A 20,911-nucleotide genomic window follows, 5' to 3' on the forward strand; every position below is an offset into this window, starting at 1 on the left:
TCCAGGAGGGTCCCAGTATTGCCCCAAAGCCATATCCCCCTGCTGAGTCAGTGTAGCGCTCTAGCTCATGCGCATGTACCCAGGGGTCTCTCCATATCAGGGTGCCATTGAAATCTGCCAAAAAACGGTCCCACTGTGCCAGGTCCTCCTTCACCCCTTGTGTGATGCAGACCCTGTGGTGTTTCTGTGTCATGCCCCTGGTTAGCCCGGCTAGCCGCTTGGTGAACATGCGCCCCGCGGGAATCACCGTTGTGGCGAAATTTAGTTTTATGAGCAATTGCTGCACTTCCTTTAGCGTTGCTTTCTTTTGCTGTCTCATTTGTTTTATGCATTCACGCAAGTCGGCTACCTTATCTGGCGGCAGTCTGCATGTCCCGGCCACGAGTCTAGTTCAATTCCCAGAAAAGACAATTTTGTTGTTGGGCCTTATGTTTTGTCCTGCGCCAGGGTAATGCCTAACTCCTGCGCCATCTGTACAAACTTGTCTAGGAGGTTGTCGCACTCCTTCGTGCCTGCTTTCCCGATGAACAGAAAGTCGTCTAAGTAGTACACCCGCCCACCTTTTGTGGCCCTCACCCCCAGCTCCCATTCTAGGAAGCTACTGAAAGCCTCAAAGTGAGCGCATGATATTGAGCACCCCATGGGTAGGTACCTGTCGTAGTAATACTGGCCATCCAGCTTGAAACCCAATACATGGTAGCTGTCTGGGTGAACTGGCAGTAGCTTGAAGGCTGATTCTATGTCCGATTTAGCCATCAGGGCACCCTTTCCCTCCTGCCTGATCAAGTCCACCGCATTGTCAACTGATGCGTATGCCAATGTGCACTCGCCTTGGTCCAACCAATCATTGACCGATTCCCCTTCTGGGTGGGAGAGGTGGTGGATCAGCCGGAATTTCTCCGACTCTTTTTTAGGAACAACCCCCTGCGGGGAGACTACCATGTCTGTCAGCGGGGGGGGGGGGCATTGAAAGGCCCGGCCACCCGTCCTAGCTGCACTTCCTTCTCTACTTTCTCCCTAGCCACCCCGGGGTTGTCCCTCACCGACTTCAGGTTCAGGATCTGCCCCCTTCGGCCCTTTGTAATGTATTGGAAAACCCTGTGTGAAACCTTCTGCTGGTAGCTGTCTCTCACTTGCTTTGCGGTACCCCTGTAACAGCTGCAGTAGTCTGCTTGTCCTGATGGGGGTGGGAAGCGTCTGTCCTACGCCCCCTGCCCCCTTGCCCCTGCTCAGCGGGGCCTGTGCCTTATTTTTTTACTGGAAGAATACGCGTCTCTGGGAAAGACGACCTCACAATAGCACTCTGTGGCGGAGGAGCCGCTTTAATAAAGTAATGCAAACGGTGTTTCGTGAATTTGTATTTTTTAATTCATATTAAGTTCATATGATTATTCACATTGTATTTTATTATTCATGCTGACGTGATGGTGGTTTGAGACCACAAAATTATGGTATATCCATCAGGGAATGTTAAGCCAATTATTTACAGATATCCCCGATGCATTTCGGGACATGCCCTTCGTCAGTGGGAATTCTACGAAAAAAAGTAGATGGAAGAGGACGTAAGCCAAAGATCCAGGACGTATACTGAATACAAAAAATCAACGGAACTAGAGTGACGGTTATAAAACGGGGTGAGAGCGGTGAATTAATAAAGGCACAGAGATCGGTGATCAGTGCGGTAAAACAAAAATAGAGTCGGAGGGTGGGGTAACCCGTTAAGCAAGATGTGAACAGAACTGGAGAAAGGCAAATGTCGGTTTTCACGACGTGAGTAAAGATTTAGCGAGAAGTGATGCATGCAACATAATTCGAGTGGCGTAAGTGCCGGTCGTAGAGACAAAGCGTGTAGTTAACAAGTGCAACAGAAGATAACCCCCAGGCTATAAGCGAACAGATCAATACCTGATTGGCCACAAACGTGTGAGCGGTGAAGAAATCTCGTCGGAATGAGTGAAACTAAGCCACCTGAAACACGGAACTAAATATGTGTAACCCGGAAGTAGTAAGTCCAAAATAGGAAGTAGTAAACCCAAAAAAACGCGCAAGTTGGTCACGTGGTTAATGAAGTTAAAGGAAAGACTGACGTAAGTAGACTAGATGTAAAGACAAAAATAATACGACGGTGAAAATTAAGAATAATAAAGAGAATATCAGGATGGGAAATGAAATACGTGAGTGGAAAAAAGAAAATAATGGAAAATGAAAAAAACAAGTTACATATAAACATAAGTAAACGGAAAAACGAGAATGAAAATAGTGGAGGGGTAAAGGTTGAGAGAGGTACAGCAACAAAATTACATAAGAGGGTACAGGATCATAATTACAGGAAACAGCTGTATTCAAAACGTTCATTGAGCCCATATGGGTAAACTGATTTAAATTTGTGAATCCAGTAAAGTTCACGCTGTAATAACACAGCTCCATTGTCTTTGCCTCTTTGCGTTTTGACTTGTTCCAGAATCAGGAATCTAAGTTGGCTGCAGTTATGATTGTTCTCCATGTAGTGTTTTGCGACAGTTGATTTAATGTTCTTAGTTCTGATATTACTTTTGTGCTCAATGAGTCTCGTTTTCATTTTTCTTTCTGTTTTGCCCACATAAGGGAGTCCACACGGGCATTTGAGCAGGTACACTACGTTGTTGCTGTCGCATGTGGCTGTAACCCTGAGTTTGATGGGTGTGCCTTTAGAGGGATGCATGAAGGTCGTACCCTTAATGATGTTATTACAGCCGCCACAATTTAAACAAGGGATGGTGCCTTTAAATGTTTTTGCGGAGTCTGGAGGGTTCTTGTTAAGTAGTTGCTGTAAATTATGTGTTCTTTGGTAGGCAAAGATGGGCAACTCATTAAAGATGCCTTTAAAGTCAGGCTCAGATTGTAACAGCGGCCAGTATTTTCGGATGGTGGTTTTGATTTTTTGACTTTGTGTAGAGTATTTGGATACAAAAACTGTACGTGAGTCCTTAGGAGTAGTAGAAACTTGAGGGTGTAGAAGTTCTCTCCGATTTTTGGTTTCTGCTCTTACCACAGCTTCTTGAAGGATGGGATCAGGGTATGCTCTTTTCCTGAATTTGTCAATAAGACGAAGGCTTTGTTCTTGATAGATCTCATCCGAAGACGAAATGCGTTTAATTCTCAAGAGTTGAGAATATGGTAAGTGTTTTTTGAGTGATTTTTGATGAAAGCTGGAAAAATGTAATAAGTTATTGCGATCAGTGCTTTTGGTAAACACAGATGTAATGAATTGATGGTTAGATATGGAAATGTCAACATCCAGAAAGGTAATCTGATTGTGGTTGATTTCATGGGTGAATTGAATGCGTTCATTTATGGTGTTGAGTTGGGTGATGAGGGATAGTAATTCCATCTTGGAACCTTTCCAAATTAGGAAGATGTCGTCAATATACCTGTTAAACATCAGTAAGTTTTTTGACCAAGCCTCCTGTGTTAGTATGTGATCAAGTTCAAAACGGTGCATGAAAAGATTAGCGTATGCTGGAGCAGCGCAATTTCCCATGGATGTTCCGGAGAGTTGAATATAGTAGTTATTGTTCCACGTGAAATAGCTGTGATACAAAGTGAAGTGCATCAGCTCAAGTAAGAAAATTTTCATGTCCTCATCTTGATCAGTGTCAATCAGAAAAGATTCAATGGCCTGTATACCCAAATTGTGAGGGATAGAAGTGTACAAAGACTTGACGTCAATGGTGCATAAAAGGAGCTGATCGAATTCCTGAATCTGGATGTGATTAAGTTTGTTAAGAAAGTCTGTGGTGTCCTTCAAGTACGTAGACATAGATTGAACTAGCGGTTGCAGATGTCTATCAAGATATTTACCAATAGGTTCATGAATTGAGTTCCTGGTGGAGACAATCGGTCTGAATGGTGGTTTCTCCAGATTTTTATGAATCTTTGGTATCATGTACAGATACGGGACATTTGGATGTTCTACTAAGAGAAAACGTTTGTCTCTGTCGTTGATGGTGCCAGATTGTAATGCCTTATTGATGATGGTTGACAAAATAAGGGAGAATTCTGTGGTAGGGTCAGTCATAAGTTTTTGATAGGTGTTAGAATCGTTAACGTGACTTTCCACGTTGTCGATGTAAAAAGAAGTATCCAAAATAACAAGAGCCCCGCCTTTGTCCGCTTTGCAAAATGTGATGTTTTTGTCTCTTGATAGTTGTTGGATGGTGTTATGTTCTTTAGTGGATAGGTTACTAACTTTAGGTTGTTGTTCAGAACAAAGTTGGGTTAGCTCTTTTCCTACAATCAATTCAAAATTATCTAGAATTTTATGACTTGTAGGGGCCATGAATTTACTTTTTGGACGTAAGTCCATAAGTGTTCCTTTGTCTTGAGTAGTGGTGGGTTCGATAACGTTGGTAAAAAAATGTTTAAGTCGAAGGTTTCGCATGAACTTGAACAAGTTGACTTGAGTTTCCAAATTGTTGGTGTTATATGTAGGTACAAAAGAGGACCCCTTTTGCAGTGTTTGAATTTGTTGAGGTGTTAGAGCTGTTTTGGAGATGTTAATAACTAGGTTCTCTGGCTCCTTGTTGATTTCGCTATAGGCGTGTCTTTTGTTCTTGCGTTGGGACCTCCTGGTTCGTCTCGTGCGGATGAGCCTCTTCCTAAAAAAGGAACTGATTCGTTGGGGGTTTCAGTAGAGGTAGATGGTTGATTATTGCTTGGTCCCGTTGTTTGTTTGGACATAGGTCTCCTGGGTTGCGTTTGTGAGTCGTCAGATGAAGTTGTTTCACCATCCGTAGACCGGTTATAAGGTCTTTGCTGTCTGCGTGTAGCATATACGTCTGCCCATGTATACACCTCTCCCAGCTTATAATCAACGGTGTCTCTCTTGAATTTCCGTAGTTTTGTTTCATTGATTTCAGTTTGATACTTGTCAAGTTGACCATTAATGTCTTCAAGAGTTTTGGTCATTTCTTCAGGGGTCATTTTTTCGCTCAAATCTTGTTTTAGTTGCGTAACCTCTTTGTCCAGTTCTTCAAGAAGAATAGATAGTTCTTCAACTATCAGAAGGATAAGGTCTAAAGAACACTTATTTAGAATGGCGTACCAGCGCTCAGTGAACCTCGTGTTATTTTTACAAAGGGTTGACTTCAATGGGATGCGTAATCCTCTAGGTATGCGTTGAACTTTGTGGTAGCGAATAAGGGTACTAGCATGCAGTCTCTGATTAATCTCCCGTTTTGCTGTGAATAGAAGCTGTCTGATAATCGATTGTGTTGAAGCGGTATTAGTGGTGAGGCATTCTGGGTCCTGGATCAGGGCGTAAATCCTGCTTGTCTCTTCAGATGAAAAACCAAAAGTTTCTGCTTTGTTTGCGGTGAGTTTGGCGATATCATCGTAGGACATGTTGAAGGTTATTCGGGTGCCAACCGTGTCGATTAGAGGGATCAAATTGGAAATATGGATAGGACGGTTGCACTCACAGGTGGATAAGGTTAGTTAGGTCGTATCTGTTTGAAAATTTTAAGGTGCTGGTGAGACCACCTCCTAATCGAAGAGGTGTGGATCAAACTGGAAGAATACGCGTCTCTGGGAAAGACGACCTCACAATAGCACTCTGTGGCGGAGGAGCCGCTTTAATAAAGTAATGCAAACGGTGTTTCGTGAATTTGTATTTTTTAATTCATATTAAGTTCATATGATTATTCACATTGTATTTTATGATTCATGCTGACGTGATGGTGGTTTGAGACCACAAAATTATGGTATATCCATCAGGGAATGTTAAGCCAATTATTTACAGATATCCCCGATGCATTTCGGGACATGCCCTTCGTCAGGGGGAATTCTACGAAAAAAAGTAGATGGAAGAGGACGTAAGCCAAAGATCCAGGACGTATACTGAATACAAAAAATCAACGGAACTAGAGTGACGGTTATAAAACGGGGTGAGAGCGGTGAATTAATAAAGGCACAGAGATCGGTGATCAGTGCGGTAAAACAAAAATAGAGTCGGAGGGTGGGGTAACCCGTTAAGCAAGATGTGAACAGAACTGGAGAAAGGCAAATGTCGGTTTTCACGACGTGAGTAAAGATTTAGCGAGAAGTGATGCATGCAACATAATTCGAGTGGCGTAAGTGCCGGTCGTAGAGACAAAGCGTGTAGTTAACAAGTGCAACAGAAGATAACCCCCAGGCTATAAGCGAACAGATCAATACCTGATTGGCCACAAACGTGTGAGCGGTGAAGAAATCTCGTCGGAATGAGTGAAACTAAGCCACCTGAAACACGGAACTAAATATGTGTAACCCGGAAGTAGTAAGTCCAAAATAGGAAGTAGTAAACCCAAAAAAACGCGCAAGTTGGTCACGTGGTTAATGAAGTTAAAGGAAAGACTGACGTAAGTAGACTAGATGTAAAGACAAAAATAATACGACGGTGAAAATTAAGAATAATAAAGAGAATATCAGGATGGGAAATGAAATACGTGAGTGAAAAAAAGAAAATAATGGAAAATGAAAAAAACAAGTTACATATAAACATAAGTAAACGGAAAAACGAGAATGAAAATAGTGGAGGGGTAAAGGTTGAGAGAGGTACAGCAACAAAATTACATAAGAGGGTACAGGATCATAATTACAGGAAACAGCTGTATACAAAACGTTCATTGAGCCCATATGGGTAAACTGAGTTCAATTTGTGAATCCAGTAAAGTTCACGCTGTAATAACACAGCTCCATTGTCTTTGCCTCTTTGCGTTTTGACTTGTTCCAGAATCAGGAATCTAAGTTGGCTGCAGTTATGATTGTTCTCCATGTAGTGTTTTGCGACAGTTGATTTAATGTTCTTAGTTCTGATATTACTTTTGTGCTCAATGAGTCTCGTTTTCATTTTTCTTTCTGTTTTGCCCACATAAGGGAGTCCACACGGGCATTTGAGCAGGTACACTACGTTGTTGCTGTCGCATGTGGCTGTAACCCTGAGTTTGATGGGTGTGCCTTTAGAGGGATGCATGAAGGTCGTACCCTTAATGATGTTATTACAGCCGCCACAATTTAAACAAGGGATGGTGCCTTTAAATGTTTTTGCGGAGTCTGGAGGGTTCTTGTTAAGTAGTTGCTGTAAATTATGTGTTCTTTGGTAGGCAAAGATGGGCAACTCATTAAAGATGCCTTTAAAGTCAGGCTCAGATTGTAACAGCGGCCAGTATTTTCGGATGGTGGTTTTGATTTTTTGACTTTGTCTAGAGTATTTGGATACAAAAACTGTACGTGAGTCCTTAGGAGTAGTAGAAACTTGAGGGTGTAGAAGTTCTCTCCGATTTTTGGTTTCTGCTCTTACCACAGCTTCTTGAAGGATGGGATCAGGGTATGCTCTTTTCCTGAATTTGTCAATAAGACGAAGGCTTTGTTCTTGATAGATCTCATCCGAAGACGAAATGCGTTTAATTCTCAAGAGTTGAGAATATGGTAAGTGTTTTTTGAGTGATTTTTGATGAAAGCTGGAAAAATGTAATAAGTTATTGCGATCAGTGCTTTTGGTAAACACAGATGTAATGAATTGATGGTTAGATATGGAAATGTCAACATCCAGAAAGGTAATCTGATTGTGGTTGATTTCATGGGTGAATTGAATGCGTTCATTTATGGTGTTGAGTTGGGTGATGAGGGATAGTAATTCCATCTTGGAACCTTTCCAAATTAGGAAGATGTCGTCAATATACCTGTTAAACATCAGTAAGTTTTTTGACCAAGCCTCCTGTGTTAGTATGTGATCAAGTTCAAAACGGTGCATGAAAAGATTAGCGTATGCTGGAGCAGCGCAATTTCCCATGGATGTTCCGGAGAGTTGAATATAGTAGTTATTGTTCCACGTGAAATAGCTGTGATACAAAGTGAAGTGCATCAGCTCAAGTAAGAAAATTTTCATGTCCTCATCTTGATCAGTGTCAATCAGAAAAGATTCAATGGCCTGTATACCCAAATTGTGAGGGATAGAAGTGTACAAAGACTTGACGTCAATGGTGCATAAAAGGAGCTGATCGAATTCCTGAATCTGGATGTGATTAAGTTTGTTAAGAAAGTCTGTGGTGTCCTTCAAGTACGTAGACATAGATTGAACTAGCGGTTGCAGATGTCTATCAAGATATTTAGATATAAGATATTTCCTTATTTTTTTACGCCTGTCTTCTTTTTGTTGGCCCCCGGCCCTGTGTTGCATCTGCAGCGGATCGTGGGGTGGTTACGCCCGCATGATCCACAGGCATGCTTAAATCTGCAGGACGCTCCCCACTTACACTCATCTTTGTCGAATTTCTAACACGCTTTATTTGAGACCCTTAGGAATAGCTTAAATCCAGTGTATAAAATTACATCTGAATCTGGTCAGCAGGAAACGGTGGTGGACATTATTAATAACAACAAATAAGGCTGCCCTAGTGGACTTGTGCTCAACATTAAATATTGTTCCACTGTGGGTGTGGCAAGTTCGGTACTTTCCCTTTCCCCCATGCGCCTGGCCGAAACATGTTTTTGATGTCCCTCATATTACTGCGGCGTAGTGGCCTTGGGCTTATGGACAGCTCAGGGAAGCCTATCCTCCTAGGCTGCTCCATGACATAGCCTAGCCAGAGAATACTCAAAGCCCCCTCAAGTGCAATACAATCCTCTAAAAGATGTTGGTTTAAAGTAGGAACGGGACGTGACCAAATTCTCAACCAGCACATTAGTGGTGCTACTGCAATAAGATCTGAAGTATAACCCAGACCAAGCTCTTCGTGTATCATAAAGGAGGGGATGCAGGTGGGAACAGCAAGAAGTCCACGCAGGAATTTGTTCTCGGCCACCTGCAGTTCATTTACATCTCTGTATCTCCTCCACACATCACAACCGTAGGTGGCCATTGGGATACGTTTTTCTCTATAGACTTTTATTAGGGCGGGTACGGGTTTAGCCCCTAAACTCTTAGCAGAGTCCATAGTGGCACCCGCTGCCCTTGCCAGGATGTTCTTTTTGAGTGCTCTCTGAGCCACCATTGACCCTCTTTCATCAAACAATGCCCCCCAAATAAGGAAAAGTAGAAACTTTGGTAAGTTCTGCCCCCCCTACGGTGGAACTTGCGGCTAATGGACTTCTTACTGCCAATCATCATAGTATGCGATTTAGAAAACTTGATTGAAAGGTCTAAGGAGTCCATGAAATCAATGAAAGAATTTAAAAGACTTCGGAGACCCACAGAAATCTGAGTGAGAAACACAGCATCATCTGCATATAAGGCAGGAATTAAATAAATTAAGATCAGGCAAGCGCAACGATCGGGAAGCCAGGTTAAGATGGTGCCCACGTTAAAGTGGAATTTGGGAGCTTTCAAGGCCCCACTGCAGGTGAAATGAGTTAACCTAACTGGAAGCCTATTTAAGGAATTTGAATGAGACACAGGTTATTCGAGCAATTGGATGTAATTACGGAAACCCGTATCACGTCAAATGAGATGGTAAGAGAAGGAGGGGAGAAAGGCGAGAGAAGATGTTCTCATAAATGAGGATTGTGGTACTAAAATATAGGGTAGTAACAAGGTCGCTGAAATATCACTTTCTGATGTGCTATTAGAATACTAAATTATATCAACAGAGGATGACCAAATGTAGCATGATGAACAATGAATGGAGGGTTTGGGACTTTAAGTTTTAACACTTTAATGTGACTTGGGGATTTGAGAAATGAAAGGGGGTGGAAACAATAGATTAAACAAGGTCATATGATTTGAGAAATGAAAGGGTGTTGAAACCGCAGATTAAACTAGATCATATGAAAAAGCATATGCTGCTATAGTGACCATATGCATGAGAAGTTTATATGACTAATTGAGATCGAGCATGATTTTGAAATTGACTGTAGAGGGGGATTCGCAGGAAAGCCTTAGGGCTTACAGCAGGATAAGGAAGCAAATGAACGTGCATGAGTGTTTGTATGTGGGCAGACTGGATGGGTTTGAAGGCAAACATAAAAGCGAAAATAATGGGCAACGGTAAAGGGTTTAGGATTTATGTGATTCTGTGGCTGCAGAGTGTACTGCGTAATTTATCACATTTAACACATAATTTGCAAATTTCAACAGAAAATTTTCTTTCTACCTCAAATAGATAAAAATAATATTTTCAGAGAATGTGCTACATAATTTGCCTTTTCTTGCCACTTGGTTTTGATAACCATGACACATATTTTTGTTTTCCATTGAGTCTAAATCTAGTAGTCTAGACAATGGTAAAGCTCTGCTGCAGAATACTTTGTGGGGCTGTGCTTATGATGATAACACCATATTTCAATGAAAACTATGAAATATTTTCCAAACTTCATGGTAAATATGGGTTTTACACCCCTGACTTTTGCGCAATAAATGCACACACACACTCACACACACGACACCTTTCTTTCACAGCTGCATCACAGGAGGATTCATGGTAAGGGCCCCCCTGACAGCAAAGAGAAAAGACAGTTTCTTTTTAAGGGCTATTTTATTTCAATAAATACCAACTCCAATATATTAAATAAGTTAAATACTATATGTAGGTCCCTAAGACTCAAAATCTTCTATCAGTGGTTCTTGAAGCTCCTCTCGATTGGGTGGCCAGCACCATCCAGTGAAGTCAATAGTTCTGGTTGTAACAATATGGGATGTCTGGCTCTGACAGTATTCTGTCACACGAGCCTGATGAGAGGTCTGACAGGACCAGACATCCTCAGAGTAACAAAATAAATAGAATTTGTCATCAACATCGGTATCAGCATTAAATTAAAATTCCTTTAAGGACAGAGGGTAAAATATAATATTCAAGCAAAGAACGCAAACAGAATGCAACAGTATATATACATTGGATCTGTGCCCGTGCATCCTGAGGGGTGTGGAATCGAGAATCTGACGCTGTACACATCACCAAGCACTGACTTTCAGGTCAATGCCCTGTTGGAGAGTGAAGAGTAGAAAACATCTGCATATCAATCCAACTAAAGCATTCTGACAAAACGTATTGTGTTCTGTCTGCTAGAATGTCTGACTCCACTGCCGTCTGTAAGTCTGTTCTGGCAATGTCTTCCCTTCAGCTCAGGCTCAACGCGGATATCCGGCCTCAGAATGTGATGCTTTCATTTCCGGCAAATAAAGTGCAAATGGCAGGTGGCTCAAGGCTTGTACGGATGCTGCTGTGGCCAGTACAACAAGACTGGTCGTAGCGCGTGGTAGCCTCACACCTGCGCGTTCTTCACCCGCTCGAACGTCTGCATGACATGGGTGGTGGGGACGCAGCCCTCCCTCACGATGCTCAGGATCCCTGGAAAGGAATAAGCACAACAGCATGAGATTGAGAGAGCTTGGACAGGTCTGAGCTCTGTGAGCAGCAGTGGGAGGAGAAGAGACAAGCATAATGAGCACGGTGGGGATTGACCCCTCAGGAACCAATGGGTGATGGAGTACCGAAGGGAACCGCCCTCTCATGTGGCATATACTGACTGGAGAAAGTGTGGGGTGTGAGCCCTCAAGGAGACATTAAATGACTGGGACAGGGTGGGATATCATGGAATCAACAAACTGCTAAAACACAGACTCAAAAACTTTCAAGGCCAAAATATCTTCCACACACAACTATCTCCCTGCAAAAATGTCGACCTGCAGTAAACTCGCTTTCAAGCACTTGGCCAATAAACTCATACAGGAGATGAAATAGTAAGTTAACTCTGTATTCCAATAATTAGGAAGTGAGTCCCATTGGAATTATGAACTTTTAGCAGGTCTAATGATCTTTAAAGAGATATTTGTGTATATTTGTGAATGGTCAATATTTTATAAATCTGCATGTCAGAATCTGTGATTCTGAGGTCTCTATTTTCAGATGGGACCAGAGTAAGAACCTTCAGGCATTGGGTAACTTGTGCAGGGTGGGATTGTCTCTGAGAAACAATAATGTGAGTTTGGGTGAAAACTAAAGGAGCCCACCTTGGGGGATATTGTCTTACTGAGGGAGGCTCTGGGTCCATGTGCTGACTAAGTCAGAGTGAATTTGTAATCACTATTACTAAATATGACAAATTAGCATTATGCAATTTGCATCATTTATTCTTCACTGGAGATAACTTTGAGCATTAAATGTCTCCATAAGAGACATTTTTCGCTGATTAAGTCTTGTGCCAGTATCTAACATGACTTTTTTAATGTGCGGTATATACTACCATTAAAATTTCATGCAAGATAAAGGCGAACTGCATTTCACACCGTTCATGTAATTTTAGCGAAGGTTTGTGAAACAAATTATGCAAGATGGTACACCAGTAGGGCAGACTAATGATAAAGAGAAATGCTTGTAAAATTGAAAGTAGGGGTCAGGATTTGGCAGAGGTAAGAAACCTCCAGTGGCATCCCTGTAAACTTTGAACAAGCACTTGGAGTTTTCCTCAGAGGCTCGATAACGTGCATCTCTTTGTTACGCATTCATCCTGGCCCCTTTAGTGTTTCATCTGTCAATTCAGTTTGGGCTTTGTACGTCTGTATGCCTTGGGACACCAGGAATACACTGGATCAGGACTGGTTTTCCCCAAATCTCCTGGCAGATGTTTGGTGGGTGGGGAGGGGTGGGGGGAGCAGAGCCCCCTGTTCACATCCATAGATGCTCCCGAGTCTACTTTGGGAGTAGCAGGGGACAGAGATGAAACAGAAACAAGCATTGGTTGAGACCCACCTTCGTCTATCCTCAGACAGTTCACCACAGTGGAGCCCACCATCTCGTAGGAGTCCCCATCACACAGCACCCCCTCCAGCTTGTGCCGTAGACGCCTGAAACACAGAGAGGAAATACAAAATCACTCATTTAAAGTAATAATTGACAAAGGCTCAGGTGCTGGGGATTAGGGGAAAGCCGGAGGATGATAAACATCTACCTGACCTCAAGCTCAACTGGTCAAATACACCTGTGTTTAATGCGCCCACATTTAGGCTTATGCCAAGCATCTCAAATACATTAAAACATATGCGTGAGATATCACCAACACCCTTTTCCCTCCTTTCACCTTTCAGTAGAACCAGTCTAGTTATATGCTTAAAAAAACCTAAACCATTCAAAATAGTTCACCACCCATCAATAGTCCCACACTCTCCCTTTCACCTTTCAGAATCTTCAGCTCACGCACCTCCACAATCCTTGCCCCAGCCCTTAGCTCCTAGTATCCATCTAGTAACTTTCAAACCCCAGGCACCATCTCTTCCGTAGAAGGCCCACTCAAACATTTTCCTGATTTCAGCCCCTTTTCTGAATGGGTACTCACGAGATGACCATGTCATGGTGGGTGCTGTCACACTCCCCACTCGGATTGGCAGAAGTGATGGCCAGAGGGCCGGTCATGTCGGTCAGGTGGGCAGAGATAGTGTGGTCCGGCACTCGGATCATGATGGAGTCTCTGGTGCCCACAATGTCATAAGCTGGTCCAACTCCTGCAGAAGGAGAACATAACAAAATTAATCAGCAACAAGTCAGATGTGAGTGAGTGAGCATTTGTGTTTGACTGTGTTTATTTGCTCAGCATTATGAACAGAGATGCTGTACAGTGATGACTTCATTTGAGCAGATGTTTGAATGGTCTAGCCTCAGAACATCAAGAATTAATTAGGGTCCTTGAATATGTGATTGCTCTAGTTGTGCAGTGGGCACACATTGTCCATTTAGTATGAAAGACGTTCTACTAAAGCATTACAAACAGCCATGGTCTGTGCAGGTAACAGCGGTGGGGCCGCATTGGGGGGGGAGGGGTTTTGAGGGACGATGCCAAGGGAAAATTAAATAAATAAATAATTTTCCCTCGAAATCACCCCCCCCCCCGCCCCCAAAAGAGGCCCCACGCCCCATCGATGTTACCTGCACGGACCGCGGCTGATTACAATACTGTGAAAGGCAACCACACATTTGTTTGTTATATCTTGAGAGGCCAGATGTCTGCAATACATATTGTTAACAACTCTTTAAAAAAGACTTCAGCCTGAAATGTATTTCTGTCTTACATAATTTTATGGCTGTTTGATATATCATTCTGTCTGCGTGATTGACTATTTCACAACTGAAAAATACACTGACTCATCACGCAAAACATTTTATCTTATACAGCCATAGTATACCAAAAGCAACCTTTCTTTGTTTTGTCGTTGCTGTGGGGTTTAATTAATGTTTTAGTCAGAAATTGTGCGAGTCACATATATTTCTTTATCAGTTTTACACACATGTACACATACACCACACACACACACACACACACATATATATATACATAATATATATAATATGTACATGCAATGGCTACATGAGATCTGGGGTCTGTGTGCTTTAGGGGTGAATGTGCATGTAATACCTGCATGAGATAGGGGTCTTTACACATTAAGCGGGAGCCTGGACCCTGATATGTATATGCAATAGCTCCATGTGATAGGGGCCTCTACACAGAATGGGGGTCACTGGACCCTGATATGCACATGCAATAGCTATATGAGATGGGGGTCTGTAAACTTCAGGAGGGTGAATGTAAATGCAATGCCTGCATGAGATGGGGGTCTGTAGACATTAGGGGGTCCATGATACATGTAATACCCTCATGAGACGGGGGTCTGTAGATATCAGGGGGTGAATGTGCAGGTAATATCTGCATGAACTGGGCCATGCATATATTAGGGGGGGCTGAATGAAATCTTATATGTATATACAATAGCTATGTGAGATGGGGGTCTGTAGCCATTAAGGGGTGAATAGACCCTGAAATGTACATACCATAGCTACATAAGAAGGGGGGCTATAGACATTGGGGGTTGAATGGAGTGATAGGTGCAAGTAATTCCTTCATGAGATGGGAGTCAGTGCACATTGGTGGGCGGGGGAGAAGAAGTATGGTCTAGACTAGCAGCACGTACATGGAGTGAGCACATCCCTGAATTTCACCAGGCACAACTTCGGGCATTTGTAGCCCTCACCCCTCTACCATCCTCATCCCCCCCCTCTTTGGAGAAGGAAACAGACCATGCAGAAGAGGTCACACTCACCCATCCTCTTCAGCCACTCCCCCTTCTGGACAATGCAGCTGATACCCCCAGGGTAGACGCTCCCCATGAAGTCCCAAAGCAGAGGGCTGAATGGGGGCCTCACGGCCCGCAGCTGGTCCAGGTGGGAGATGCAGATACAGATGGGCTTCTCCAGGGGTCGGTCCTGCAGAGAATGGAAGAAAAGGGAGAAATTAATGGTTTAGAGACAGAGGGGGAGGTCAGGACCTTCAGACATTATGTGCAGGATACATAAGTGACTTTAGACCCAGTCACACCACCTCTGTAAATAAACTAAAAGTCTCCTGTGGTAGCCAAGAGATTGTGCAAGTTAAAAGCCTGTATGGCCTTCTAATGACACTTACACTGTGACCCCTAATGTATGATGATTTATGTGGAGCACGAGTTGTCTTTTGGCATTGTGACTGCTCTAAAAATGTATCGCTAATGTCACATATTGATGCAAATGCCTGAGGTCTGGAAATCTGTTGATTCCCATACCCGTCACATTACCCACTGGACTGTCAATGTTATTGTTCCTTTTTACTGCATGTTTGAATAAATAGAATCCTTTCCATTTGGAAGTACCACACAGCTCTAATTGTAGTTCTGTGATTCTACACTTATGTTGTTTGGTAGGGACCTATGTCTCCCGCAATACACTATTACCCTCGGTCCCGCTTGACACACAGGGTTCCCTTGTTCTTTGTTACTCTCTTTCTAAAGTCCTACAGCAGACAGACACTGGCCACAGAGTTCTATGCAATCCTAGTCTGAGAATGCAGACTCACTGTGTAATCTGGGGCATTAGTATCTTTCTTGTGCATGTGATAGCATCTCGCTGGGCTATTCTGCCCCTAACCCAGGGCTCGTGTGGATTGGAACCCACATGTCCGGTTTCACCCCCATCTCACACTCTCCTCGCAAAGCATGACAAGCTACCATTTAACCTGGCAGCTTTCCTTTTTTTTTAAAAAAAGTTTTGGAGTTGGAACTTTCTAGGCAGATATTACCATGGAAACCCTCACCTGCAGAATGTTTTTACCCTGTCATTTAAATGACAATATATCCAACTATACATACTCCAGGCTGGTATCACCTTGGTAATCACACCCCTGCAGACTGGTTTCTCCCTGACGTTTCCATGACAGTGTCTCAAGCCACTGGGTGATATCTAACTGTTCTAGCAAAAGGTGTGCCTTATTCTTGAATGACAGAGCCTCTGTCTCAGCCTCGGGTGAATTCTGCCGGAAGTCCGCTCCTCGGTGCTCACCTTGATGGTGTAAATCTTCTGGATGGCCTCGGGGTGTTTGCAGGAGGCCGCCAGGGCATAGACTGTGTCTGTGGGGACCCCGCACACCCCACCCTGGTCCAGCAGGCCGGCGATGGTTCTTAGACTGCTGGTGCGATAGCAATCGGGGCACACGCAGGAGTCGGACGCCTCAACTTTCTCCTCTGACTTCGTTTCCTAAAAGGACAATGAACAGACAAGGGGTGAGACAGCGCCACCTAGAGCTGCACTTGAGCAGCACATGCACATCCCAGAGATAGAGGGCTGAGATATGGACTGGTTATTTGAGAGACACATTTATCGGAACTGAGTATTATTTTAAGAATAGTAATCGTAACATATTGCATGTATGATTCAAGGTACCTTGAAGAGAGGTAGTCCCATGGGAATCAGGTCCTTGCTGAAAATGCAGTTTCCAAGAGATGCCACTGCTCCGTAGATACAGACGACACTGAAGACGGACAATACTGTGACTGAAAAAACACACAAAGACGGGAAAATTAGACATTAAATTCAATAGTATCAATAACAAAAAGAGGATTGTGCGGATCAAGTTAATGTTAAACCAAGACAGGGGTTCCTTCAGGAGGGATTTCAAGAAGGTAAATGCACCCAAGACAATAAAATAAAAACATAAGACAGAGATTAATTTTCCCTCACCCTCTGTCTGTATGAAATTATCTCTGGTAAAACATTTAAACTAGTACAGGAACCCCTGTCTTGGTTTATACTTAATTGCCCTGGTTCCTAGGGTTATGGGGCTCACCCCAACTCTTCGTATTATAACAAGGTGATTTTAAAGCAGGAGTGGAGAGACAGATACAGAAACTAACACATGGGGAGGTCTAGCAAAGAACCAGACACATGTCAGGTTTGTGACTGACTCCATTCAGGCCCTTCTTGCATTAAAAATGTCAACTCTAGCAGAGTCTGACACGTAACTGACTGCTTCACCCCTCACAACCCTTCAGAAGCACAGGCTTGTCAGGCACCCTCCAGTCCTTTCTACAGACCACTCCCCTTTAGCCCCCACCACATTACGCATTCACTTGTGATGGCACTTAATAGAAGTTGCCTGTTTAGCGTGTATTAACCATTTCGAGATCACTGACATGCATTAATACACAAGAGAAACCCACAGTGGAGGGTGTCCACTTACTCTCGAGCGGGAGAGGCAGGCATTCCAAGGTGAAAAGCAGGAAACAGACAATCACCGCCTCCATCAGCAGGGCGAGCAGCACCAGCACCACGTTGGCATAGGCGACTGTGGAAAAAGCAGAACAAGATGGCGTCAGAGACCGGAAATGACATACTTCAGAGGTCAGCGGGCGTCGCAGTTGCTCAAGTCTTTAGATGAGGACACTATGATGCCTCAGAACTGTGCATATGGACCGTCGAGTGACAGACACCGGCCCGTACCCACTACAACCAGAAGCAACTGCTGTCTGTCAGGGCACCTGGGCCTCAGTATTCAACAGAGGGATGACTGGACATCGGTATCCGGAGAGACTTACCCAAGGACATCAGGAAGACATTGATGACCAGGAAGGTGACAGCACCAACAGTGAATGCACCAAAACTGGTGACGTGGATATTCAGCAGGGGACCTGGAGAGGGAAGAGGTGGAGGGGGCAGAGGGTTAGTCATGGATGAAACAGAACATAGGAAGGAGCTCTTCCTTCAAAGGCAGGAGATGGCCAGGAGCAGTACAAGGGATGGAGGAGGACCATATACTGTCCAACACCTCACTCATCCAACAGCCAATCATGGTACTAGATATTGGCTTCTGGTGATGTGTAAAACTGTATCTTCCACCCCATCCTGAACAGGTGTTCCCTGATTTGGTGATACACACTTACCGGAGCACCTTATCCCAGTATAAAGTGTTTTCTCGCATGTGTCAGAAGACAAGCGAAAATTAAATTCTGGTAAATATGCCCCTGGGTGCAGGAAATGACCAGTTATTTGAACAATGGCATTATTACCTCTTGGTTCTTCCCACAAGTGGATTATCTACAACAGTTTATCAATAGTTTATCCAGACCCATTAATGGTTCCATAAGTCATTAGTCCCCTCCTAGTGGCCACCAGGTGCACTCCTCTCCAACCCTTTTCCTTCCCCCTGCCAGTCATCTCATATGACCCCTCCCAGGTACTTCTTCAGCACACTGGTTACAAGGCCCCCCCCCCCAGTCAAACAAAGAACTGCATGTGATGTCATCATGAAACTACCTGCATGCATGGCTACTCGAAATTAAACTAATAACCAAAAATACACATCACCCCCACTGCCCCTACTGGTATGCCTGAGAATCTAAACCACTCCAAAGCTTCATGACACTGGAGCACTAGGACTTTTCTAAATACATTTTTACACATTGTAAAGAATAAGATTAAGAGATCACAAGTTACCTGCGAGTCGTAGCCACGCCCATGTGGCCCAAACAGCAGCATAACAGAAGGGTAGGACCGACCCAAATCTTCGCCCTCTCTGGACCACGATCCTGCAGACGTACAACTGGAAGACCGCGCCAGGGATCAGCACCCAAGGGATGGAGAGGTGGGCTCTGGTGGGGTCACTCAGGGACCCCTGGATGGCAGAGAGTGAGGCCAAGCCATTGCAGATGAAGAAGAGGGCATCAGGGAGCTGGCATCTGGTAGTGCTGACCTCCTGGCCCTCCTTAGACCTGCTGGTGACGCGCTTCAGGCACAGCAGCAAGTCCTGGAGCGTAGCCGATGACATCACTTGGGGTCCAGTAGAGATCAACGACTTATCAGCGATGGAGTTAATGAGGCTGGCAAAAGTGGCATAGAGGGAGGTGGCGGTGTAAATGCTGCAGACCACTCCGAAGAAGATATGGGATCCCTGGAGTGGAATCTGTTGGATGGTGGAGACAGTGAGGAGGAGGAAGCATGAATTCTGCAGCACCTCCAGGAGGTCTCTGTTGAGGGACATCAGGCAGAGGATGCAAGCGGCGACCAGAAAGAACCAGCCCCCCACCATGCCCGCTCGGCTCTTGTCCACATTGTCCCCCGAGAGGAGCACCGTGACAATGAACTCTTCCCAGGACATCAGCAACCAGAACAGGCTGTGGAGTCCAAGCTTGGTGGTGTGGTAGACGTCTTCTCTCAAGTAACTGTAGTAGCTGGCGCAGAGCTGGGACAGCGCATTGATGGTGACCCAGATGGCGCCAAAGTAGAAGGTCTTCATGTAACCAAAGCAATAAGAGGCAAAGATGAGCGAGGCCACTGCGTCAGCTATGTGTCCCAAGGCCATGGGCTCCGCGTACTTGGAGTTCTTCTTGGTCTCCTCCCCGCAGCCACTGGAAGAGGTGCTGTTGGCTGAGCCCAGAAGCAAGACGCTGAACATGGGGTTCCCGAAGCCTGGAAGGACATTCCTCTGGGTCAGGCCCTTCAGGAGCAGGGCAGTGGCGCCATAGAACCCAAACAACACAATGAGAAGCTCCAGGGTCCCGGAGACCACCAGCGCCCACTGTCCGAAGAGCCCCACCGCCTCGAACACCAATGTGAGGGTGATAGCGCCAAACACGAAGGGCATGACGTAGTTAACGGTGGCTGAACAGAAGGAGAGGATGAAGGCGACGGCGGTGTATGCCACCAGCCCTGCTACTGCGCTCTCACTGACCGGAAGAGGGGAGGCGCCCATGATGGTCTGGCTGTGAGAAATGTTCAGAGTTTGTGTGGTGTTGTGGATGGTGGGGTACGCTCCCAGGACAACACGTGTAGCCCCGTAGCTGCTCCAGAGTGCGGCAAATGCCACAAAAGCGGTGCTCCCCAGGTGATCGTACTTCCGGAAGCACAGGAAGCCTGCAATGAGTTGTGTCAGTCCTCCAATCAGGATGAGATGGACCCCTGCAAGAGATAAACAGGCATTGAGCAACACGTGCGTGTGTGTGTGTCTGTGTGCGTGAGTGTGTACCCCCTCCCTCCAAGTGTCTTATACATGTTATCCCAGCGCCACCTGTAACTTTGTGTGATCTGTGGCTGCCACACTCACCTGCCAAGATGTTCTCCACCCCTTCAGCGTTCACTTTGGTGTGGAAGGAAAAGAAGTTCTGTAGGGCCACCAGGAAGGCGCTGATGACGTTGGCGAGGAAGCCCATGACGGATGGTTCACTGTAGTACACAGAGGCGAAGCCTTCCATGGTGAGTGGCAGACCTGGGGGAGGGGTCAATAGGTAAGAAATTAGCCACAGGTGAGAGGACACAAGAGATGAGATTCGGACAGGAGGTGAGAGGGGTAGGGGGTAAGAAGGAGATGGAAGACGGGTAGCTGGGTGGGTATGACCCAGATTAGATTGGTGCACGAGGTTAGATGGGGACAGGAGGTGAGACAGGAGCCAGAGGCCTAATATCAGACAGAGGTGAGATGGGAACAGGATGTGAGAGTGGGACAGTGAGTGATTTGGAATAAGCATGTGAGAGTGAGACAGTAGGTGAGATGGAAGACAAGAATGAGGGACAGTGATTGACATGGAAGACGTGAGAGTGTGACCGTGGGTGAGATGGAAAACACGTGAGAGTGAGGCAGTGGGTGAGATGGAAGAAATGTGTGAGAT

General features: G+C 44.7%; 1 protein-coding gene across 1 annotated transcript; it reads right to left on the minus strand.

Annotated features, from left to right (window-relative positions):
• Positions 1-10,555: 10,555 nt before the first annotated feature.
• On the minus strand, positions 10,556-19,998 carry LOC146833790 (uncharacterized). Its single transcript, XM_085599918.1, has 9 exons — positions 18,744-19,998; positions 17,846-17,938; positions 17,491-17,595; positions 16,695-16,804; positions 16,314-16,508; positions 15,044-15,206; positions 13,288-13,453; positions 12,705-12,799; positions 10,556-11,303 (listed from the first exon to the last, which is right to left on the minus strand). The coding sequence occupies exons 1-9, from the start codon at positions 19,996-19,998 to the stop codon at positions 11,218-11,220; spliced, it is 2,268 nt and encodes a 755-aa protein (XP_085456044.1). The 3' UTR covers positions 10,556-11,217.
• Positions 19,999-20,911: the final 913 nt, after the last annotated feature.

This window comes from Triturus cristatus, chromosome 4_2, assembly GCF_964204655.1.
Source record: "Triturus cristatus chromosome 4_2, aTriCri1.1, whole genome shotgun sequence".
NCBI lineage: Eukaryota > Metazoa > Chordata > Amphibia > Caudata > Salamandridae > Triturus > Triturus cristatus.

Excerpts from the sequence above, each read along its gene's own strand:
- LOC146833790 (XM_085599918.1), bottom strand. The coding sequence starts at position 19,998 with ATGGGCGCCTCCCCTCTTCCGGTCAGTGAGAGCGCAGTAGCAGGGCTG. Across the intron at positions 17,939-18,743 it reads GGCGTGGCTACGACTCGCAG|GTCCCCTGCTGAATATCCAC; the intron begins GTAACTTGTGAT and ends TTCCCTCTCCAG. Across the intron at positions 11,304-12,704 it reads CTGTCTGAGGATAGACGAAG|GGATCCTGAGCATCGTGAGG; the intron begins GTGGGTCTCAAC and ends ATTCCTTTCCAG.